The sequence below is a fragment of the Grampus griseus genome (genome assembly GCF_964374135.1).
Source record: "Grampus griseus genome assembly, chromosome: 2".
Lineage (NCBI taxonomy): Eukaryota > Metazoa > Chordata > Mammalia > Artiodactyla > Delphinidae > Grampus > Grampus griseus.
This window is the reverse complement of record NC_139018.1, coordinates 63,961,276-63,986,673: the sequence shown is the minus strand read 5'-3', so window position 1 is coordinate 63,986,673 and position 25,398 is coordinate 63,961,276. Positions and strand designations below refer to the sequence as shown.

The following is a 25,398-nucleotide window of genomic DNA, read 5'->3' as shown; positions in this document are numbered from 1 at the left end:
GGAAGAGATATGGGAACATATGTATATATATAACTGATTCATTTTGTTGTAAAACACAAACTAACACACCATTGTAAAGCAATTATACTCCAATAAAGATGTTAAAAAAAAAAACCTATTTCCTGATTTCTTTCCACTCTATCACATCTCTATTAAAATAACAAGAGGACCGTGAGTTTCCTAATGTTTTTGGAAACAGTCCAATCATATTCTTTTTTTTTTTTTTTTTTTTTGCGGTACGTGGGCCTCTCACTGCTGTGGCCTCTCCCGTTGCGGAGCACAGGCTCCGGACCGCAGGCTCAGCAGCTGTGGCTCACGGGCCCAGCCGCTCCGCGGCATGTGGGATCTTCCCGGACCGGGGCACGAAGCCATGTCCCCTGCATCGGCAGGTGGACTCTCAACCACTGCACCACCAGGGAAGCCCCAATCATATTCTTTTAAAAAGCTAAAATGTACAGATGCCTACAATGCAATTTCCTCCAAGCTGCCACTAATAATTTTTCTATTATTAAGAGCAAAAACAAACACACCTTCATTGCTGGCAAGAGAAATTCTGGAATAAATGGGAGCACAAGCAACAGCAACAAAATTTTTAAGTCTAAGGCTGGAGGGTGAGTTTGCTCTTCCTTACCACAAATTTCTATTTTACTGTGTTAATTCATTAAGTTTAGAATACTGATTAAGTACCACCCTTTTAAGGAAAGACCTATGTTAATTACTCAAGGCACCCCAATACTAACTTCATGTAATTGTAAGTTATTAATACTATTCACTCCATCCTATGGGTTAGAAGGGAAATAAAGATACTTCTTAGCAAAAACAATATAGACAGAAAGGGTGGGAGGGAGGTCCAAGAGGGAGGGGATATATGTATACATACAGCTGGTTCACTTTGTTGTACAACAGAAACTAACACAACATTGTAAAGCATCTATACCGCAATTTAAAAAAAGAAAAAAATATATATATACAGACAGAAGTGAGGAAACAGTTTCTAGATTAAGCACACCAAGGGTATATCCAAAATAAAAAATAAAAATAACACTCTGAAACAAGTTACCTGTAACTCCAGAACATTTTAATTCTAAAGAGCTTTAATAAATAAAAAGCCCATTTCCAAATATCTATCAAAAAGAGAATGAATAACAAGTCCCATCAGAGCTGGGGAAACTTTTTTTTTTTTTTTAAAAGGAAGGGGAGGGCTTCCCTGGTGGCGCAGTGGTTGAGAGTCCACCTGCCGATGCAGGGGACACGGGTTCGTGCCCCGATCCCGGAAGATCCCACATGCCGTGGAGCGGCTGGGCCCGTGAGCCATACCCTTGAGCCTGCGCGTCCGGAGCCTGTGCTCCGCAACGGGAGAGGCCACAACAGTGAGAGGCCCGTGGAACGCAAAAAATTATTATTAAAATAATAATAAATAAAAAAATAATAAAATTATTAAAAAAAAAAAAAAAAGGAAGGGGAGGGGGCTTCCCTGGTGGCGCAGTGGTTGAGAGTCCGCCTGCCGATGCAGGGGACACGGGTTCGTGCCCCGGTCCGGGAAGATCCCACGTGCCGCGGAGCGGCTGGGCCCGTGAGCCATGGCCGCTGAGCCTGCACGTCCGGAGCCTGTGCTCCGCAACAGGAGAGGCCACAACAGTGAGAGGCCCGCGTACCGCAAAAAAAAAAAAAAAAAAAAAAAAGGAAGGGGAGGGATGAAGGTAGATAACCATTTTTTCCCAAAAAGATAAAGATAAAACACTGCTTCCTCAAATAACCACTCAGAATGTCACTTGAGATGAGTAGGCAGGAGGAATATAACTGTCCATATTTGCCTTGTATACTGTATTGGGCAACTAAATGCCAACTTAGCTATTTAGGAATGGCTTGCTAAAACGTTGAAAAAATGAAAGACTTCATCCTTGTCGTAGACTGCCACTTCGGTGGAACATTCAGAGCACATGACTGGGTGATAGATTTCTTCCACATCTGTCTCTGCCTGCTCCGCAGCATCTTCTTGGTTAGACCTCATCTTCTTATGGCCTCGCCTTTTCTTCCTGTTCTCTGGGGTTTTGTATCTTAGAATCTCTTCTTTGTTGATAGAACAATTCATTACAAACATTGCTCTATACTGAGTTTTGTATGATTCATGCCTAAGAGGAAAACGAAATGGAGAATTTGGATTTACATTCTATTTTAATAGTTACACATTTAGATAAAATGTGAGAATACCAAAAACTTACTGAAATACCAACCAAAGTAAAAACATGAGAACAAAATGGGAAATTAAAGAGTTTTTAAGACTTATTTTATGAACAGGAAGAGAATTGTTAACAGATACTGATGAATATATCCTCTTTTCTACTGCTCTATAAGTAACTTTTATCTCAGAAAAAAATGTTTTGATTTGCTCTTCCACCTTAGACAAGAAAAGCTATTGGAAACCTGAGAGGTAATGTTTAAAAAATCTTTGACTGTGTCTTTTTCCTGTTGTGACCTGAGACTCTGCCCTCCTCTCATTACTAGGTAGTGCCATTCTGGTCACTATTTTAGTAAAAGCTACAGTTTTAGAAGCTTAAAGAGCATCTGATTTATAATGTCCACTCTTGGCTTTACTCCAACAGTCTAAAGAATAGATAATGTTTTCTTTGTTCTCCTCATACACTTAATATTTTCCTACTTCTTTCTTGACTTAGTAAGTTATTTTCCTTTTTTTCCCCCTTAAACATCATGCAACAGAAATATCTATCTGGTTAGAAACAGTGAAGTCAAGTTATGCCTTCATTAGTTCTGAATGCTGATCATCTCCTCTTCCACCACCACCACTACCAGGCTGGTGTTTCTCAAGACGAAACCATAAAACTTTCATTTATACTCCACCGTACTGGAATCCTATCTTAATATGGAACACAATTTTTACCAAGCCCAATTTCTACTGTTAGATCATGAAGCAACTTTGTTTGGGTATAGAAACCCTGTAACATGGTAACATGGTTTAATTTAAAAGAGAAGCAACTTAAGTACAAAGATATTTTACTTTTTATTTCATATTCTAGGTGTCAATTTATATACAAAAAGCTTAACAGGGCTTCCCTGGTGCCACAGTGGTTGAGAGTCCGCCTGCCGATGCAGGAGACACGGGTTTGTGCCCCGGTCTGGGAAGATCTCACATGCCGCGGAGCAGCTGGGCCCGTGAGCCATGGCCGCTGAACCTGTGCATCCGGAGCCTGTGCTCCGCAACAGGAGAGGCCACAGCAGTGAGAGGCCCGCTTACCACCAAAAAAAAAAAAAGCTTAACAGCTCATATGGAGAGTACAAAAATTAACTGTTGCAGATGATCAGAAACCTCAAGCTAGCTAATAAGAGTAAATTACATCTGGCTTCCCATTAGTAACTAGAACAAATCCACCACCTAACATCATCATTTAATTTCAGTTAACCTGATTCAGAACATGGACTAAGCCAGACATTTATAAGGCTACCAGAAAAAGAGAAAAGAAAATAAAGAAAAGAAGAGGAAAAGGGCAAAAGTATATTTGGATTAATAGAATATATGGGAAAAAAACACATGATCATCTCAATTGATGCATAAAGAAAATCTGAAAAATTCAACACTCTTTCATGATAAAAACACCCAATAAACTACGAATAGAAGGAAACCTCCTCAATATAATAAAGACCACATATGAAAAATTCATAGCTAACATCATACTTAATGATGAAAGACTGAAAACTTTTCCTGTAAGATGAGGAACAAGACAAAAACGCCTGCTTTCACCACTTCTATTCAACAAAGTACTGGAAGCTCTAATCAGAGCAATTACGTAAGAAAAAGTAATAAGGGCTTCCCTGGTGGCACAGTGGTTGAGAATCTGCCTGCCAATGCAGGAGACACGGGTTCGAGCCCTGGTCTGGGAAAATCCCACATGCCATGGAGCAACTAAGCCCGCGCACCACAGCTACTGAGCCTGCGCGTCTGGAGCCTGTGCTCCACAACAAGAGAAGGCTGCGACAGTGAGAGGCCCGTGCACCGTGATGAAGAGTGGCCCCCACTCACCACAACTAGAGAAAGCCCTCACACAGAAACGAAGACCTAACACAGCCAAAAATAAATAAATAAATTCATTTAAAAAAAAAGAAAAATAAATAAAAGGCATCCAAATTGGAAAGGAAGAAGTAAAATTTACTTTGTTCACAGATGACATGATATTATATGTAGAAAACTCTGAAGATTACACAAATAAACTATTAGAGCTAATAAACTAATGCAGCAAAGTTGCAGAGTACAAAATGAACACATAGAAATCTGTTGTGTTTCTATACACTAGCAATGAACAATCCAAACAGGAAAGTAGAATAGAGATTACCAGAGGCTGGGGTGAGTAGGGGTGGAGAATAGGGAATTATTGTCTAATGGGTACAGAGTTTCTGTCTGGCGTGACGAAAAAGTTCTGGAAATGGATAGTCATGATGGCTGTACAATTGTGACTGTAGTTCATGTCACTGAATTGTACACTTAAAATGGTTAAAATAGGGAACAAGATAAGAGTGCCCATTCTCAGCACTCCTAGTCAATGTATTTCTGGAAACCTTAGCCAAAGCAATCAGGTTAAAAAAAAAAAAAAGGAAGGAAGGAAGGAAGGAAGGAAGGGGGGTGGAGGGAGGGAGGCAGGGAGGGAGAAAGGAAGAAAGAAAGAAAGAAAAGGTGTCCAAATAGAAACGGAAGAAGTAAAATTGTCTGTTTGCAGATGACATAATCTTATATATATAAAACTCTAAAGACTTCACAAAAAAAATGTTAAATAAATTCAGTAAAGATTCAGGATACAAAAGCAATAAACAAAAATCTATTGCATTTTCATTAAGAAACTGAGAAATTAAGAAAACAATCTCATTCAATCTCATCAAAAATAATAAAATACTTAGGAATAAATTTAACCAAGGAAGTGAAAGATCTATACACTGAAAACTATGAAACACTGATGAAAGAAATTGAAGAAAACACAAATAAGTGTAAAGATATCCTGTTTTCATAGATTGGAATAATTAATATTGCTACAATGTCCATGGTACCCAAAGCCATTTATAGATTTAATGTCATCCCTATCAAAATTCCAATGGCATTTTTCATAGAAATAGAAAAAAAATCCTAAAATTTGTTATGGAACCACAAAAGACCCCAAATAGCCAAAGCAATCTTGAGAAAGAAGAAGAAAGCTGGAGGCATCACACGTCCTGATTTCTAACTATACTACAAAGCTATAGTAATCAAAACAGTATGGGATTGGCATAAAAACAGAGTCATTGATCAGCAGAACAGAATCAAGAGCCCAGAAATAAACCCATGCATACACCATAAACTAATATTTGACAAGGGAGTCAAGAATATTCAATGGGGAAAAGACAGTCTCTTCAATAAATGGTATTGGGAAAACTGGATATTCATACGCAAAAAACTGAAACTGGACCCTTAACTTACACCACTGACAAAAATTAACTTGAAACAGATTAAAGACTAAAATGTAAGATCTGAAATTATAAAACTCATAGAAGAAAACATAGGGAAAAATGATGCAATGATGTTTTGGAGCTGACACCTAAAGCACAAGAAACAAAAGCAAAAATAAACACGTGGGACTACATCAAACTAAAAAGCTTCTCATAGCAAAGAAACAATCAACAAAATAAAAAGGCAACCTATGGAATGGTAAAAATTATTTGCAAATCATATATCTGATAAGGGGTTAATATCCAAAATATATAAGGAACTCATACAACTCAGTAGCAAAAAACAAACAAAATCTGATTAAAAAATGGGCAAAGGACTTGAATAGACATTTCTCCAAAAAAGGTATACAAATGGCCAACAGGCACACGAAAAGGTACTCAATATCACAAATCATCAGGGAACTACATATCCGAACTACAATAAGGTATCACCTCATACCTGTTAGAAAAGGTATTATCAGAGACAAGAAATAACAAAAGTGAACCCTTGTGCCCTACTGGTGAGAATGTAAATTGGTACAGCCACTACGGAAAACAGTATGGAGGAGCCTCAAAAAGCTAAAAATACAACTATCATATGATCCAGCAATCCCACTTCTGGGTATGTATACAAAGGAAATGAAATCACTATCTCAAAGAGATATCTGGGCCCCCACCTCAGCCAGGTGATCAAGGTCAACATTAATAGTCATAAATCGGGCTTCCCTGGTGGCGCAGTGGTTGAGAGTCCGCCTGCCGATGCAGGGGACACGGGTTCGTGCCCCGGTCCGGGAGGATCCCACATGCCGTAGAGCAGCTGGGCCCGTGAGCCGTGGCCGCTGAGCCTGTGCTCCGCAACGGGCGAGGCCACAGCAGTGAGAGGCCCGCATACCGCAAAAAAAAAAGTCATAAATCATGTTGATAGTTTGTGCCCATGACATAATGTGATGAAAATAGCACTTTATTTCTGTGGTCTTCCTCCCAGAAACCTACTGCAGCCTTACTTACAATAGCCAAGACATGGAAACAACCTACATGTCCATCAACAGATGAATGAATAAAGAAAATATAGTATGTATATACAATGGAATATTATTCAGCCATAAAAAAAAATCCTGCCACTTGTAAGAACATGGATGAACCTTGAAGGCATTATACTAAGTAAAAAAAGTCAGACAGAGAAAGACAAATAGTGTATGATCTCACTTATATGTGGAATCTAAAAAAAACACTGAACTCATAGAAACAAAGTAACTGGTGGTTGGTGGGGAAGGGCAGATGGATGAAGGCGGTCAAAAGGTACTTATAATGAATAAGTTCAGCAGATGTAAGGTACAGCATGATGACTACAGTTAACAATACTGTACTGCATACTTGAAAACTGCTGAGAGTAAATCTTAAAAGTTTTCACCACACACACACAAAAAAAGGAAACTATGTGAGGTGACAGCTGTGTTAACTAACCTTATTGTGGTAAACATTCTGCAATATATTTGAATATCTAATCATTACACTGTATACCTAAAGCTTATACTACGTTGTATGTCAATTACATCTCAATAAAGCTGGGAAAACAGCTTTATTTAAAATTAAAAATAGGAACTTCCCTGGTGGCAACATGGCTAAGACTCCATGCTCCCAATTCAGGGGGCCCAAGTTCGATCCCTGCTCAGGGAACTAGGTCCCACATGCATGCCGCAACTAAGAGTTCACATGCCGCAACTAAGGAGCCTGACAGTCACAACTAAGGAGCCCGCCTCCTGCAACTAAGACCTCGCACAATCAAATAAATAAATAAATAAAGTAAAAATTAATTTTAAATTTTTTTAAAAATTAAAAACTAAATTAATTTTTTTAATTAAATTTTTAAAAAATTTTAAATGGTCTGGTTGACAATAAATTGAATATTCAAATGAAGTACTCTTTTACAGCAAAATTTTTAAGACAGTTAAAATAGTAAATTTTATGTTACATGTATTTTATCACAACAGAAAAAAAAAATAAGAGTGTATTTGAGAGATTTTGTCATTCCACAACAAATATGCAGTTTTACTGAACCCTTGTCAGCACTGGCAAGTACTTTATTAGAAAACCTATTTATAACAGACTACGTGTAACAAAAATTATTTGTATGAAGATTAGTCATGCAGCACCAGGGATATATAAGGACAGAACTTTATCAGAATTCCTAAGTACCTCAGAAGTCTATTTCTGATTTAAACAAGAACTACCAAGTGTTTTCTTTCGTGTGTGTGTGTGTGTGTGTGTGTGTGTGTGTTGTTATCCTTTATCCGTTACCTTTGGCAATCAAGACACAGTGTGGTCATGCAGGCAGGGCAATTCAAGACAGCATCACTATTTGGAAAAGGCTGTTGTTGTTGACGTGGCCGCTGTGTTCCAAAACCATGGTAGCTAGAACAGAAAAAGAAGGTGAAGAGGGGAAAACACATTAAAGCCAGATCTTGCTTTCAAACACCACTCTCCCAATAAAAGAAACCAGTACCCCTTAGAGAAATGGTTGATTCCAGGAATGGGGCATACAAGATGGACCTGGAACATCCTGTAGGGCCAGAAAGTAAGGAAGTGCTCAGAAAGAAAAAACAAAAAACCCACAATGAGACAGGAATGTTAAAGGGGCACAGGAGCCAACTGAAAGAGTTCCCAATGACTGAAGCCAAAACAATTAGAGCATCAAAATAAAGTAGTATTGAATTATAACCAAAATATAAATAAATACCCATGAGTCCATGCTGACATAAATGACTTAATAAATAAATAAATGGGGGAGAATAGACACATCTCCCATACATAACAATTACAAATAATTTATGAAGATACTCTCCCCTCAAGGAGGAAGAGCATAACTCCAGACTCCTTAAGTCTAGGCTAAACATGTGACATCCTTCCAAAGAGTATGGTACAGAAAGGGGTGGAAAGAGTAACTTTACAGTAGAGAAACCTGACAAATACTACTTCACTATAGTGAGCAAGATCGACATTAACAGTCATAAATCACACCGATAGTATGTGCCCTTGATACAAAGTGATGAAAACGGCACTTTACCCCTGTGGTCTTCCTCCCCAAAACCTCTAATTCCAGTCTAATCATGAGAAAAACATTAGATAAATTCCAGTGCTCGCTTCGGCAGCACATATACTAAAATTAGAACGATACAGAGGAGATTAGCATGGCCCCCGTGCAAGGATGACACGCAAATTCGCGAAGCATTCCATATTTTTTTATCTATGATTGTTGAATCATTCCATGAAAAGGCACTCTACCACAAGATCAGCTGGATTGTGTGTTTAACGGATGTAGGAGTGGGGGAGTTGCTTGTTCATCCCTTCAGTTTGCACTTGGAACTCCTTTGATACCTCAGAGTTGGGATGGAGCTGGCCAGCCTGTGAAGACCTCCTTTGGGGGGCGTGGGGAGAATTTTTTTCCCCACTTTTATGAAGTGTTTTTTTTTTTTTTTTTGATGAAGATATGTTCTTCTGTATACTATGCTTTCAAAGTGCTAACTGTCGTTATCTAGCGTTATCTTGTTGTTTGTACAGAACTACACTGGCCTAGCACAGGCAGATGTAGATTTTGTTATACTTGTCATAGCTGTTTTAATAAACTTGAGTTCTGCTGCTGAAAAAGAAAAATTCCAATAGAGGAGCCTCCCACAATATACCTGACCAGTGCTCCTCAAAACTGTTAAGGTCATCAAAACGAAGGAAAGTCTGAGAAACTGTCACAGCCAAGCAAAGCCTAAGGAGACATAACAACTAAATGTAACATGGTATCCCGGATGGGCTCTTGAAACAGAAATGGGTATTAGGTAAAAACTAAGGAAATATGGGGGAATTCCCTGGAGGTCCAGTGGTTAGGACTCCACACTTGCATTGCCAAGGGTGTGGGTTCAATCCCTGGTCAGGGAACTAAGATCCCGCAAGCCACGTGGTGGAGAAATAAATAAATAAATAAATAAAGGGGGTCATTTGAAGCCCACTGGGCTTCACTGGGATGGTGCAGGATCAGTAATGTGACAGGGATGACTGTGCTTTAAATACAACTGCTACCCAAAGGTAAAACAGGATATTTCTAAAAAACAGAAAAAAAACCTAAGGAAATCTGAATCAAGTATGAACTTTAGTTAACAATAATGCATCGATTATTAACTGTGACGAATATACTATATTAGCGCATGGCGTTAACAGGGAGACTCGTGCGTTGCTGTTGTTGCAGGGGGTGTGGGCAGTACCATGGCAATTCTCTGCATCATCGGCTCAATTTTTCTGTGCACCTAAAACTATTCTGGCACAGCAGCGGAACTGCCGCCAGATCCACTATCAGTCCACGCCGCCTGTCGCACCGCCTGCCCGCCCGGCGTCCACGGCCACTGCCACCACCATGGGAGTGCAGGCGGAGATCATCTCCCCCGGAGAGGGGCGCACTTTCCCAAAGCGCGGCCAGACCTGAGTGGTGCGCTACACGGGGATGCCTGAAGATGGAAAGAAGCTGGATTCCTCCTGGGACAGAAACAAGCCCTTTAAGTTTGTGCTGGGCAAGCAGGAAGTGATCCGAGGCTGGGAAGAAGGGGCTGCCCAGATGAGCTTGGGTCAGAGAGCCAAGCTATCTCCCTCTCATCTTTGACGTGGAGCTTCTAAAACTGGAATGTCAGGAATGGCCTCCTCCCTGAGCTCCCCATTCTTGGATGTGTCATGGAAGGATCTGGTGCCTCCAGATGAGCACAGCGAGTCTGTACGGAGCTTTCCCTGATGTTCCACTACACTCTGTATAAATATCTTCCCAGACTGAATGTGTTGTCACCGGCTTTGCTCTTCCCCTTTCTCCTTGTATGTGTGTTGACCTGAACTATATGCCATAAACCTCAAGTTACCCATTTTAGTTTGTTTTCATTTGGGGGTGAACGCTGGGTTTCAGTCCTTTGGATCTAGGTTTCCAGTTACGTATTATTCAAGTATTAACAGCACAAGTAATGGGTTAACTTTAGAATAGGAATTGTTGTGGGGGGGGCAATAATCTATATATATATTTTTTTGGATGAAAGTTTTATCTATTATATATTAAACATTCTTGCTGTTGCAACTGCAAAGCCATAGCAGATTTGAGGTGCTTTTGAGGGCCGAATTATTCTCCAAGTTAAGCGACGTCCTCGGGCTGAATTAAAAGCCCTACCCAAAACTAAAGTGGGAAGGGGAGAGCCTTTGCCTCCACTGTCCCACCTCCACCCTCCCCTTAACCCTCTGCCTTTTGAAAGCAGATCGTTTTCACTGAGATGTTGGACACTACAGGTGTCTATCCCTGGGCCAGCCAGGGACCTCTGAAGCCTAATTCATGGCCTGGATTTTTTTTTTCTTTTTCCATCCTCTGGTTTTTCTAATGGATATTTAGGACTTTTGTAATCTCATAGCTATCCAAGCTCCAGTTCCTAAATTTTAAGAATTTCAATCGAAAGTTAAATTGAAGGTGCCGTTTGCAGACACAACACCCATGAAAGCCCAGCCATCATAACAAATCCCTGAGTGTTGTCTTAAGAAAATGAAGCTGGTCATCACAGCTTCAGCATCTCCTGTTTTTTGATGCTCAGCTCCCCGTGCTGATCTCAGAGTTTGCTCCTTCACCCCCTCTCACCCCTTTGCTGTCCTGTGTAGTGATATGGTGAGAGAAATTGCTGCCTACTCCCACACCCCTACCGCTACCCCCAGCACTACATATGAGTTTCACTATTGCAATGAAAGTGCCTTATGCTGGCTTTTCTCAAAAAAAAAAAAAAAAAAACACTATTCTAAAAAATAGCCTACTAATTTAAAAAAAAAAAAAACCCACAATAAAGCTACATTTAAAAAGCAAGGGTTGGGGCTTCCCTGGTGGCACAGCGGTTGGGAATCCGCCTGCCGATGCAGGGGACGTGGGTTCGAGCCCTGGTCTGGGAGGATCCCACATGCCGTGGAGCAACTAAGCCCGTGAGCCACAACTACTGAGCCCATGTGCCACAACTACTGAGCCCGCGTGCCACAACTACTGAAGCCGGTCCTAGAGTCCGTGCTCCACAACAAGAGAAGCCACCACAATGAGAAGGCCCTGCATACCAGAAAGACCCAATGCAGCCAAAAAAACAAGAAAAACCCACAACATTGTATATCAACTATATTTCAATAAAAGTTATTAAAAAAAAAAAAAAGCAAGGGTTGTAAGCTCTAAGTGCCTAAGGATTTTGGTCTGTTTTGTTCCCTGCTGTATTTCAAGAATCTAGAACAGTGTCTGGCATATAGTAAATTCTCAACAGATATTTGCTGATTTAAAGAATAAAGCATGAATCTGCTTATGAAAACACTAAGGTATAAAAGTATATATTCTTTTTTTTTTTTTTTGCAGTACACGGGCCTCTCCCATTGCGGAGCACAGGCTCCAGACGCGCAGGCTCAGCGGCCATGGGTCACAGGCCCAGCCGCTCCGCGGCACGTGGGATCTTCCCAGACCGGGGCATGAACCGGCGTCCCCCGCATCGGCAGGCAGACTCCCAACCACTGCGCCACCAGGGAAGCCCAAAAGTATATATTCTTAAAAGGGGCTTATGGAAAACACCTAAAAATTGAACAGCAAAATGCAAATCATTTGGCATTACTTCCTAAACTCTTTAAATGTTTGTGGGGAAAAATACTGAGACCATGTGGTATATATTTCATAATTGTTGTTAAATACCTCCAATGCTTAGCAAATTTCAAAACCCAAACCCCAAGAAAATAACTTAATCATTCATTCAATAGGTGCTAAGTGCCTATACAACAGTGTGCAAGATGCCTGGCATACAGCATTGAACAAGACAGGTATGATCACTGTCCTTGTGGTGCTTAAAATGTACTGAATTCATTATTTGAAGCTGGTTTCTGTGGTCTTAAAAGGCAACTACTGCTTGACACAGGAATGTGAATAAGTCAATAAGATGTTATTTCTTCTCAAGATTATGTAAGAATGAAAATACATTCCATCTTACTTCCATGACAAATTCTGTTACCAGAATAAGGAGCTAGACCGTAAGCTCCTTAATTATTTCAATAGCACTCATAGCACTTAAAACGTTCATTTCACACTGTGAGTGTGAAAAATATTCATCACATAAATGCAAGGGGCAGTTGGAGGAAGTGGTGCACGGGTGAAACTAGGAGAGGAAAAAAGGACAAAGTGGGAGGGTGGAAGCTAAAGCGTGGTGCACAAAGACCCACATAACATCACAAGCCCTCTGGGCTTGACAAGTACAGATTCCTGGGCCCCACCCTAGCGGAATCAAAACCTCCTAAGTAGGACTCAAGGGTTTGCATTTCATTCTAACCAGGTGATTCTGAAGCACAGCTAGGTTAGGGAAAAATAGTTGTAAGTTGCCCAGCTTTCACTTTTATGATAAATCAGCCTTTATCAGCTCAAATTTGAAAATGAGTATGGAGTTTCCTCTTAGGATGATGAAAATGGTTTGAAATAAATATAGGTAGTGGTTGCACAACATTGTGAATATACTAAATACCACTAAATTGTTTTCTTTAAAATGGTTAACATTATGTCATGTGAATTTTACCTCAACTTTAAAAAATCAAATTTGTATACCGTATGCTAACGCATATATATGGAATCTAAAAAAATAAATAAAATGGGGACTTCCCTGATGGCACAGTGGTTAAGAATACACCTGCCAATGCACGGGACATGGGTTCGAGCCCTGGTCCGGGAAGATCCCACATGCCACAGAGCAGCTAAGCGCATGCGCCACAACTACTGAGCCTGCGCTCTAGAGCCCGCAAGTCACAACTACTGAGTCCACGTGCCACAACTACTGAAGCCCATGCACCTAGAGCCCGTACTCTGCAACAAGAGAAGCCACTGCAATGAGAAGCCTGCGCACCACACGAAGAGTAGCCCCTGCTCGCCGCAACTAGAGGAAGCCTGCGTGCAGCAATGAAGAACCAACGCAGCCATAAATTAATTAATTAATTATTTTTAAAAAAGGTACTGATGAACCTAGTGGCAGGGCAGGAATAAAGACGCAGACATAGAGAATGAACTTGAGGACATGGTGGGAGGAAGCTGGGGCAAAGTGAGAGTATCATTGACATATATACACTACCAAATGTAAAATAGCTAGTGGGAAGCTGCTGCATAGCACAGGGAGATCAGCTCGGTGCTTTGTGTCCACCTAGAGGGGTGGGATAGGGAGGGTGGGAGGGAGATGCAAGAGGGAGGGGATATGGGGATATGTGTATACATATAGCTGTTTCACTTTGTTATACAGCAGAACCTAACACAACATTGTAAAGCAATTATACTCTAATAAAGATCTATAAAAAATTTAAAAATTTAAAAAAAAATCAAATTTGTAAATAGTTAAAAACAACAATTCAAGCATTCAAGTAGAAAACATAACATCCACTGTTTATCCACATAAACTCTTTTTTGGCAGTACCACGGCATGCAGGATCTTAGTTCCCCAACCAGGAATTGAACCCGTGCCCCCTGCAATGGAAGCACAGAGTCCTAACCACTGGACCGCCAGGGAATTCCCCACATAAACTCTTAATCTCCAAGTAATTTTAAATTGTTGATTTGAAAAAAGTCAGTTTTGTTTCTTAAAGGGAGAGACTGACTAGCTATAGCAGTCTGAATGCAATAACAGTTTTTAAAAAACCAGTGGCCTAAAGAATGTGTGTATGTGTATAACTGAGTCACTATGCTGTACAGCAGAAATTAGCACAACACTGTAAATCACCTATACTTCAATTATAAATAAGTAAATATTTTTTAAAATAAATAAAAAACCAATGGTCTGACTGAAATTTGCTTTTCATTTTTAAAATAAACTATTCAGCAGTTTTTTCACAAACTTAACGCATGTCTGTATAAACATATACACATACACTCAAAATGTGAATATAGCGAAAATCATCTTTTAATCATTTTTCCTAAAGATTCTAATTTTAAATTTAAGTTCTTACCCTCTTCTCTGTGCATCAACCCAGGCCTGATCTCTGTCATCTTTTTCAGGATCATATAGTAATTCATCATTTGTTGGAATTCTGTGTTGTTTCTTCTTCTTTTTCTTGGTCACCTGTGCTAGTTTTGAAAATGTTAACGATATGGCTAAGTATCATGTCTAAAATCCACACCTCTTTTATACAAAATGAAGAAACCTGTTTCCTAAGGTACATATTTTTTCTAGTTATATTTTTCTAAAAAAATATTTTAAACTATTCCTCCAAATAAAGTTCAGAACTGAGTTCAAATAATGAGACATCAGAGTCTCAAAAAGGCCACTCAAAGTAAGTCAAGAATAGAAACTTTTTTTTTTTGGCCATGCTGCACGGCTTGTGGGATCTTAGTTCCCTGACCAGGGATCAAACCTGGGCCCTGGCAGTGGAAGTGCAGAGTCCCAACCACTGGACCACCAGGGGAGTCCCTAGAAACTATTTTTGATGTCTTAAATTCTCCATAAGTTCTCATACATAAAATGCTACTGAAATCAGAACAAAAATGAATGGAAAAATAAAACTATGGTCATCCACATACACTAGACCTACTTGGGCAGGTCAATGTTAATGTAACAACATATAAAAATATAAAATTGTTTACCATATAAATTTGTTATTTGTGTATTCCATCATAATTACTGATATAATTAAGTTAGTTTTAGCTCTTGTCATTGTGTTCAACTTTGCTCAAATTTATACAAAATCAATTCCAAAGAACAGAGAGATTGATTGATTTAAAAAAAGCAACAAGTTAGGGAAAATTCTGCAAGAGATTAAAATCTAGAAACTATCTGCAGTTGTGAAAGCAAATGTTGCTGTGCTAAAGAAGCTGAAGGAAGAGGGGGCCAAGAGCCCTGAGGAAAGAGGTACTGAGTCAGGACACACTCTTCCTCTCCAGACGTGCCACTGCAGCACCACCCTCAGTCCCTGTCCTCAGGTGTGTTCCCATCTGTTCTTATGCGCAATCCTGCTTTTGTTTTCACATCAACTGCCTGCAATTTCTTAAAAGATGAAACTCAAAGGGAAAACCTAATATCAAATAATTGCTAGGTAAACCTTCCTTCATAAAATATAACTGCTAAACCTGGTAAACATGTTACTTACCTGCTTTGTCTTCATCCTCAGAATCAGAATCAAAATATATATTGTCATAGTACTTTGTCGGAGCTGTTCCAACTTTCCCATTTCCTGAGGAAGACCCTAGTCAAACCATAAGGGAAGTTTAAAAACTGAATCATACTGGATTGGCAAGGAAAAAAACTCCATATATTCTTCCATCACTTCAAAGTGATACCAACTCATTCCCAATTTCATTTGGGTGGAAGAATACTTTCACATCAATGACTTACTGGATTTCTGTGCCCTATGCAATTACAGAGAACTTCCCCTCCTTGAATAACTGTTCCAAATCATGAGAAAATTATTCTCTCTCCTTTCCCACAAAGAGACTGAAAGCATATATAAATAATGATAAAAGCACATCTAATTAAATAAAATAGCCATATTTTCACATTGCCGGCATATATCTCTCTACCTTTCAGCCATGCAGTTTGCTGTGGAGAACAGGGAATAAACATCTTGTTTTAAAGAACTTTAGAAGAAAGAGGATAAGAGCTCTACAAAGAGTCAGGCAGAATGAGTCAAGGACACATTCTTTCTCTCCTCAGCTGTGCCTAGTGCCATGACATCACCTATACTTATGCCATCATATGCCTGCATCCCTAATTCTTCCTCTTAATTAACATCTGCTTTTGCTTTTATCATTATTACATATGCTTTCAATTCTTAACAGTTAATGTATAGCATAACAACATGGAAACCAATTCTGAGGAGTCCTACTTTCACAAACAAGTTTTCGAGTCAGATATATTTTACATAGAAACCAAGTATCAAAATGAAGTATGTTTCATTACTTACTAAAATGAGACAGGAATTTGTGGTGACACATCATTCAACCTGCTATATCAGTGCTATATAACCTTAAATATACTTCTATAAGCTAGTGTGTCTCTTTTTCTTTTATCCTGAGGTAAAAATTACAAAAGGAAATCATACAAGTAAACAATGCTAAACAGTCTCTTTCCAGCAACACAAGAAACGTCTTCACTAGCAATGAAAGAAAACTACGCTCAGGTTGCCAAGCACATTTATTCATTCATTCAATAAGTATTTACTGAGCACCTACTGAAAGTGCTGGGGCCATAACAGAGCACAAATAAGGGTCCCTGCCATTATGGAACTTAGAAAAATATCTATATGAAAATCTAACTAAAAGTTTACCTGTTTCTAGAGAGGATAACTTGTCCTCCATTGTTTTTATGGTGGAATTTAATTCAGCTTCCATTTCTTTTTCAAATTCATCTTCACTAGAGGATTCACTTTCTCCAGTAAGACATTCTCTGATAAGTTTTCGTTTTTGCTCAGGAGTTCCATGTAAAAGCACATCCACCTCATCTTCAGAACTAGAACACATTTAAATCATAAAGAATATAAATATTAAAGAATTAAAATAACTTCAAATGCCTATCATCTCACTGCCCAACAAATTTACATTTTATAAGGTTGCATTTGATTCAGCTATCATTACATACAGCTCTTCTCACTTGATAGTTCAACCATTTCTGCATATTTCCAAATATATTTTTTAATGTCTGCATAACATTTCCTCTTGCAGATGCTGTACAGTTATTTCTCTTCGCTATTAAACACTACAATGAATATCTCCGTATATATAATTTTGTTTCTGTTGATTTCCTTAGGTTAAATGTCTAAAATTAGATGCAAACGTCTTTCTGACTTCTAGAATTATCACACTACTTTCCAAGAGTACTGCACCGATTCATAATTCCATCAGCAATGAAAAACTTACCTCACAGAACTGGGAGTTTGTTTTAAACTCTGGATACTTAAATAAAACTTAATATATGTAACAGATAGCTAATACATCCACACAAAATGTAACAGACAGTAAGTAAATATTACAGTTTAAAAGGCATAGTGCTACGGAGAACTAAAAAGAGAGAGAGGGCTAAATTATATTCCAAATTCTCCTGAGCAATTTCTGCCAATTTCCTTGGACTTTTGTGCCTGGGTTTCCCCATCAATAGCAGTATGACAGAATTAAACGAGATATCAGAAGGAATGAAATGTTCTCAAGATGAAATGCCTAAGACTTTTCTACTATAATCAATAGTACACACATAATGTTCAATTATTCATGATCTGATGAGCGGTTACAGACTATTCCTGGGTTTTGCTTATCTATTTTTCTCTTCTACAACAATGCTTGTGAGCCTCAAGCAGAAGGTAAATAAGAAAAATACAATTCACACCAATCAATTTTGCTAATGATAGAGGACTTATCCAGATTCTACTTCCAAGAAAATTCCCCATCTGACATTCCTCATCCTGACCAGCATGCTCCCTTTCTCCATTACCACTATATTCACTCAGGTCCTCTTTTTTTTTTTTTTTTTACATCTTTATTAGAGTATAATTGCTTTACAATGGTGTGTTAGTTTCTGCTTTATAACAAAGTGAATCAGTTATACATATACACATGTTCCCATATCTCTTCCCTCTCGTGTCTCCCTCCCTCACTCAGGTCCTCTTAACTCTGCCTGTACCACCATGGCCTAAGGATCTCCAGGTCTCAAAACTCTTCTGCTTCTTTCCACCCTTAACCCTGCTGCCAGAATGTTATTCCTAAAGAACTCTCATCACATCACTACCCAAATCCAAAAGAAAATCATCCATGACCAAAACTCTAAGTACAGCATTCAAAAGAACCTTCCACAATCTGGTTTCAACCTATCTTTCCAGCCTTACCTCTCACTATTACCCTTGAACTACCCCAGTACTCTTCAACTGGGGGGCAATTTTGCCCCCCAGGGAACATTTGGCATAGCTAGACATATTTTTGATTATCACAACTGGGAGGTGGGAGGAGGGGTACTGGCATCTAGTGGCATATTTACTGCCTGCTGTAAAAGAGGTGGATTCTCCAAGCTCAAGTGGTCCTCAGCCATGATACCAACCCAGTGAATGTGTAGCACCCATCTGGGCCTCTCCATGTAACCCCTACAGGAGTTGGGAAGTAAGAGCAACCAACACAAACATGATGCTCATGCTGTATGCTCTGCTGTCAGGTGTCTCCAACTCAGAAGACTCATGTGTTCTGCCAGCTTCCATGAAACAGTACTACGCTATAAAAGATTCACTTCTAGGTATGGTAAAATCAAATCCTGAGAGACACCTCTTAAACCCCTCTCTAACACAATCTCCCTTTTTAAAATGAGCATTCGATTCAGAGCCTTGAGCGGGCGATACTGCCTAATAACACTGTTTTGTTTTCAAAGCATTTATTTTTACCGTTACCTTACCAGTGGCAACTGTCACAGGAATATAAAGCCTCTTTAAAGACATTTAACTACATGGGAATTCCCTGGTGGTCCAGTAGTTAGGACTCCGTGCTTCCACTGCTGGGGGCCCAGGTTCAATCCCTGGACGGGGAACTAAGATCCTGCAAACCGTGAGGCCAAAAAAAAGGCATTTAACTACAAAAATGTAAATTAACTTAAAGAAAATGATTAAATAAATAATAAGAGGGGTGAATATGGGGATGGTAATGGCAGAATAGCTCAAGTTCAGGAAACACTGAATCCAATCAAACTGAATTACTAATTGAGTTTCACAAACTGGACCCATTAATTGAAATTCTTCATAAGGGAATCTTGGAATCCATCCTCACTCCCCACAACAGAAATCTTCAGAGCAGTGTGATCTCCCATGCCTATAATCCCTCCTCAGGATAATATAAGGAAACATTGTGACTGAAAGAAGGACAGTTCCACTGAAAGCTTAGTTGTACAGAATGTTTCAAAGTTTATGAACAGGATCTGCTGACAGCTTAAAAAATGGCTAAATTTTCCTGGAAATCTCTTGTCAACATAACTGCAATTTTCCTCCAGATAGGATTAATCCCTCCCTTCTGGAAATTCTCACAGAACTTCATCTGTGACTATCCCAGGTCATCTTCTTCTACAGTGGTCTTCTGAGATACACGTTTACTTCCGAGACATATATCTTCCGAGATATATTTATCTTATGTCCCCTACTTTACCGTTAAACCTGTCAAAGACAAAAATCTTATGACTGACCTTTGTAGCCCACAACAAGCATACAATAGGTGCTCAAAAACAAGAAGTTAAACACCCCCTTATTTCTGTTTATTGCAGTTTAGTCTCATGATGGTCACTTCACAGTAACTCCCATGTGCCTCACAACATACTCGTGATATACTTATTATACCTCCATTTTATAGATGAGAAACCGACGATAAAGGACTTGCCTTCGGTCACAGTGCTAGTAGCTGCAGAAGCAGGATTCGATTTCACGGCTTTTGAATCTTACGCCTAATTCCAGAATGTGCCCCTTACCCGCGCCAGTGTCGGTCCCGCCTCCCCCGTGGCTACGCGACCTCACCAGACCCCCCTCGGCCTCCCACAGGCGACAGCGAGGCGCGACAGGGGCCCGAACCGCTGGACAGAGAATCCGCACGGGTCCGGCAAGCGCAGCGAGAGGGGGAGGCCTCGGCCTAGCCTCGGCCCGAAGCCTCGGGGACCGGGGCGGGGTAGGGGCCTACCTGCTCAAAGCCGGCTCCTCGTCACTAGGCTCTTCAACTGCGTAGGGGTCATAGTCATCTTGGAGGAGGTTCATGGCGGCCTGCCCCCTCCGATACCGTCCACAGGCGTCAGCAGACTACCTGCTTTCTCCGCAAGTCCCTTTCCTAAAGCGCTCCAGCACCACTTCCGCCCGCACGTCCGCGCCCTCACTGCGCGCCTGCGCAGATCTTCCAAGCGAGGGGCTGGAGGAGGAAGCGGGGGCGGGGCCGCGAGAAGGGGAGGGGAGGGGAGGGGAGGGGGAGGGGCGGGCGGGGAGGGGCGGGGCGGAGGGGGAGGGGAGGGGAGGGGAGGAGGGGGAGGGGAGGGGAGGAGGGGGAGGGGAGGGGAGGGGAGGAGGGGGAGGGGAGGGGAGGGGCGGGAGGGGAGGGGAGGGGCGGGCGGGGAGGGGAGGGGCGGAGGGGGAGGAGCGGAGGAGGGGGAGGTGGTGGGGAGATCAGTAAGTTTTATATATATATGTATGCGTGTATATATATGTATGCATATATATATATATATAGTTTTGGCCATGCCATTTGGCTAGTGGACTCTTAGTTCCCTGACCAGGGATTGAACCCAGGCCCATAGCAGTGAAAGCGCGGAGTCCTAACCACTGCACCGCCAGGGAGCTCCCTTCCCTGGTTTTCAACTATTGTTCCACCCAACTCTTTTTCGAGGTACAATACTCTCCCATGAGTCACAGTGATGTGAAGGAGACACCTGTTGGGGAACCCATTTTTCCTTTTCTGAGAATTGTGGCCCTCCTCAAGGATGTGCCCTTATATCCATATTCATTCTGATCCACAAAAATTGAGTCATTACTTATTTACTCCCATAAACTTAAAATTAGGAATTAGAGATTCTGGGACTTCCCTCCCTAGTGGTGCAGAGGTTAAGAATCCGCCTGCCAATGCAGGGGACACGGGTTCGAGCCCTGGTCCGAGAGGATCCCACATGCCGCAGAGGACTAAGCCTGTGGCCCACAACTACTGATTGAGCCTACATGTCACAACTACTGAAGCCCGCGCCTAGAGCCCGTGCTCAGCAAAAAGATAAGCCACCGCAATGAGAAGCCCGAGCCCTGCAGTGAAGAGTAGCCCCCGCTCGCCGCAACTAGAGAAAACCCGCGCAGCAACAAAGACCCAATGCAGCCAAAAATATAAACAAATAAATAAATGAATTTATTTTTTTAAAAAAATAGAGATTCTAAGGAGTTGGCTGTAATCCTACAACTGGTAACAGAACAAGTAAACTCAGGGGCTGAGCCTGCCATTTTTGGTGGCTGCTTGGGGGTTACATATGCTAATGACGAGCAAGCAAAGAAAAGCACGAGTATGTAGCAAACTGAAACAGAGAGGCTTTCCCTGAGCCCCTTGTCAAAAACTGTAAGCCCTCAACCCCACCCTCTTCTCTCCATCCCATCTTCTCTAACCCTAAATCCACTTTTCCCCCTTCAACTTCATGTTACTTATTTGTTTGCTTACTTCTGTCTCCCTCTTCCATTTCTCTATCGCTGCACAAAAACATCACCCCAAAACTTAAGAGCTTTAGAACAAAAACACTCATCTACTTTTATCCAAATCTGCAGTTTTGAAAGGCATTACCCTGATCCCCAATGTCTAGGGACTCAGTTTGGGACTAAAACCTGAGCATGTCTCTTTTCCATGCATCGTTCTCCACAAAGCCTTGGGCTTCTGTTGAAGGAGATGATTGGTGGGCTGTGACCACTGGTTGATCTTTGAGCTGGACTCAGGCAATCAAGTTTCCTCACCTGCTCCCCTATCCTTGCAATGTACACTTTGCCTCCTGTTCCCCTCCTGTTCCTCCCCTGTTCAGACAGTGGGAGCTGTCCGAATGATGAAGCCTTGAGTGAGTAGGGTGTTGTTGAGACCATCTGGACAGTATACCTGACAACCCAGTTAAGTCTTCTGTATAAACTTTTAAGAATTGGCTGGGGGACTTCCCTGGTGGCACAGTGCATAAGACTCTGTGCTCCCAATGCAGGGGGCCCAGGTTCGATCCGTGGTCAGGGAACTAGATCCCACATGCATGCCGCAACTAAGGAGCCAGCGAGCCGCAACTAAGGAGCCCACCTACTGCAACTAAGACCCAGAGCAACCAAAATAAATTTTTTTTTAAAAAGAGACCTTTAAAAAAAAAAAAAGAATTGGCTGGCAGGGATAGAGATCTTCTACTCTTTCAGCGCCCAAAACAATCCTAGTAAGCTCCCTTGCCTCTTAAACCTGCCTGCCTCTTTCTTTACTCTCTCCTTAGTGAGGGAGGGGAGTCAGTTTGTAAACCAGCAGCTTCCTCACAACATGGCAGCCCCAGAGTTGTCAGCTTTCTCACTCACATCTCAAGTCTCCCACACAGGGTTCTCAGAGGCCCAGAAGGAAGCTGCAAGCCTTCTGCTGACCTAACCTCAGAATCCCCCGAACATTACTTTGGCCTCATGCTGTTGGTCAGCCTAGTCACTAAGTCCAGATTCCAGGAGAGGGGTAGATACACCTCTCAATGGGCAGAATAGCTGGGATATAAAAGGTCTCAGTTTACAGTCTTAAAAATTGTGTTTGGAATTCCCTGGTGGTCGGGTTGTCAGGACTCCGCGCTTCCACTGCAGGGGGCCCAGGTTCAATCTCTGGTCGGGGAGCTAAGATCCTGCAAGATGCCTGGCACAGCACAAAAAAATTAAAAAAAGTGTGTTTGTCTCACCGTCTAAAAACAAAATGAGAGTTCAATGGATTAAATGGACTATTTCAGAACTCGTGAATTGACTATTAAACATAATCAACTGTTTTTAACAAATTTTAAGTGTTTTAAATATTTGAAGTGTTTTAAAATACTTTGTGGGTAGGCCCTGGTGGCCTAGTGGAGTCAGGCTTTCACTGCCTGACCCAGGGTTCAGTCCCTGGTCGGGGAACTGAGATACCATAAGCCACGCGGCACGGCCAAAATAAAACAAAAAACTTTTGTGTTTGCCTGTATTATATACTTAACTCCAGCACTGCACAATTTACAAAGTGGAAGAAGTTTGTAGCAATATTTTGCCCTGTTTAATTCAGTGTTAAAATCTTGACTTTTTTTTCCTTTAGTTTTCACCAGGTTTAGTTGTTGAGTGTTTTGAAGCAGTTCATGTGTTGAAGTAGTTGATGAGACGCTAACTCAAGAGGACGCCACGAACAAAATGATCGCTTTTAAGTTGATTGGGGAAATCTTACTACGTAAATGCTTAATGGGGGTGGGGAGGAGGGAAAGGTCCTCATAATAACCATGCCTAGTGGGGATGAGTTCGGTCGGCTGCGAAACCAAAACCAAGAAGGTGAGACCAGACCCGAGCCCCGACTCACACCCTCAAATGCCTGGCACCAGGCGCCCCGAACTCCAGCCGTCCCCATCACCCCTCCGGGTCCCGATTCTTCACCGTGCACCCACGCCACCTGGACCACCAACGGCGACGTGTCTCCGCTGGGAATTAGAAGGTCCCACATCCACCACAGAGGACGTGGCGTACATCTAGAGAAAACTGGAGGTCAAGGAAACCTGTCCTAGGCTCTTCGAGGCCACACAAGCCGAAGAGAAAGTAACAAACTAGAAACCCGCCTGAGGGCTAACTACCCCCAAACATAGTAATTTCTCAATGGAAATGACAAGGTTCACTCGACCTGTCTGCCTATTTCTCTACCATAAAAGACAATTATTGACCTACCTCACAGGGGTGTTGTGAGGATTAATAAATGTTGGTACAGTGCTTTGGAAATGTGAAGATGCTGTGTAAATGCTAAAAAAATAGCAAGTTCAGAGCAAAAAGCTACACAAGTTTTCACACATCCGTCAGCTAATGTGTTTCTACCGAGGTGGCCTTTTTCTGGGAAAGAAGTACAGTGGAAAGTACATCCCTTGGCCCTTTGGTTTACTGACGGGGTGGGCGTAGACAGGAAGCAGCAATTGTGGGCTGCACATGAGCGTGGGGAGGTGAGGGGTGCTTACTAAACACATGTATTAATGAGTTGATGACTGTCGGAGGGTCTTCTCACTAACAAAACGTACAGAGAAGGGAAAGAATGTATGTTACTCCGTCGAGGTCATACGGGAGAGATTTACTTTGTAGGTCCAGAACAATTGAAAGGTTTATTCCATAGCTCACTGCTAGTCCCTGATAAAAGTAGCCAGCGCTGGTGAGTTGTGGCATTCATAAAACTTCTTAACCGTCTCCTGCCTGAGGGCCGCAAAGGTGCGACGGGAAGACGCCTAGTGGCAGAGACAAGGCAGCAAGGGGCAGTCTGGGGTTTCCCTCGGATGGTGCTTTATGCTCTGCAACCCCGGCTGTGGGAATGGCCTGGGGAGACAACGTTGGTTGCAACGCTGGTTGCGGTGGGAAGCAAGGGACTGAGGGATTCGGAGTTTATGCGGTGAGAGTGGAGGATGGCAGGAGAGGAAATTTGTGAGAAAAAAGAAAGTGTGTCAAGCCTACCTGTATGTCAGTGAGGCACCAACCGGGTGACAAAAGTGTATACAATATTATTAATGTTCCGTAGTAAAACTATGTTAAGTTGAGGTCAAAATGATGTTTCTCTTCCGCTGGGGAGGCGGGGGTGGGGGTGGGGTTCAAAAGGAAAACTGCTGAGAAGCGCATAGTTATTCAATACTGTAAAAAGAAGAAGTGAGGGTCTTCCCTGCTGGCGCAGCGGTTAGGAATCCGCCAGCCAATGCAGGGGACACGGGTTCGAGGCCTGGACCGGGAAGCTCGCACCTGCTGCGGAGCAACTAAGCCCGAGCGCCACAACTACGGAGCCCGCGCGCCTAGAGCCGGTGCTGCCCAACAAGAGAAGCCACCGCAGAGAGAAGCCCCCGCTCGCCGCAACTAGAGAAAGCCCGGGTGCAGCAACGAAGACCCGACGCAGCCAAAAATAACTGAATTTATAAAATATAAAATAATAAGTGAAATTCTGTGTTTCGCTGCTGCTGGATAGAAGAGTATCAGTGTCAGTTTCAGCTCACCAACCCTCGGGTAGCACATATCCGGTGACATTATAGAAAGAGCGGAGCCTGGGTTCGAGCCCTGGTCGGGGAAGATCCCACGTGCCACGGAGCAACTAAGCCCGTGCGCCGTAACGACTGAGCCTGCGCTCTGGAGCCCATGGGCCTAGAGCCCATGCTCCGCAACACGAGAAACCACTGCAATGAGGAGCCCCCGCTCCTCACAACTAGAGAAGGCTTGCGCGCAACAACGAAGACCCAACGCAGC

At 41.9% G+C, this 25,398-nt stretch overlaps 1 protein-coding gene across 1 annotated transcript; it reads right to left on the bottom strand.

Annotated features, from left to right (window-relative positions):
- Nucleotides 1-466: 466 nt before the first annotated feature.
- On the bottom strand, nucleotides 467-20,317 carry EAPP (E2F associated phosphoprotein). The gene is made up of 6 exons (XM_082647602.1): nucleotides 20,138-20,317; nucleotides 16,774-16,955; nucleotides 15,598-15,693; nucleotides 14,461-14,578; nucleotides 7,765-7,878; nucleotides 467-2,132 (listed from the first exon to the last, which is right to left on the bottom strand). The coding sequence occupies exons 1-6, from the start codon at nucleotides 20,209-20,211 to the stop codon at nucleotides 1,856-1,858; spliced, it is 861 nt and encodes a 286-aa protein (XP_082503728.1). The 5' UTR covers nucleotides 20,212-20,317; the 3' UTR covers nucleotides 467-1,855.
- Nucleotides 20,318-25,398: the final 5,081 nt, after the last annotated feature.

Bases quoted from the DNA above. Each gene is read 5' to 3' on its own strand.
- EAPP (XM_082647602.1), bottom strand. From the start codon at position 20,211: ATGAACCTCCTCCAAGATGACTATGACCCCTACGCAGTTGAAGAGCCT. The intron at 16,956-20,137 runs GTAGGCCCCTAC...AATGTGTTCTAG, and splicing joins GAGGAGCCGGCTTTGAGCAG to TTCTGAAGATGAGGTGGATG. The intron at 15,694-16,773 runs GTAAACTTTTAG...TGGTTTGACTAG, and splicing joins GTTATCCTCTCTAGAAACAG to GGTCTTCCTCAGGAAATGGG.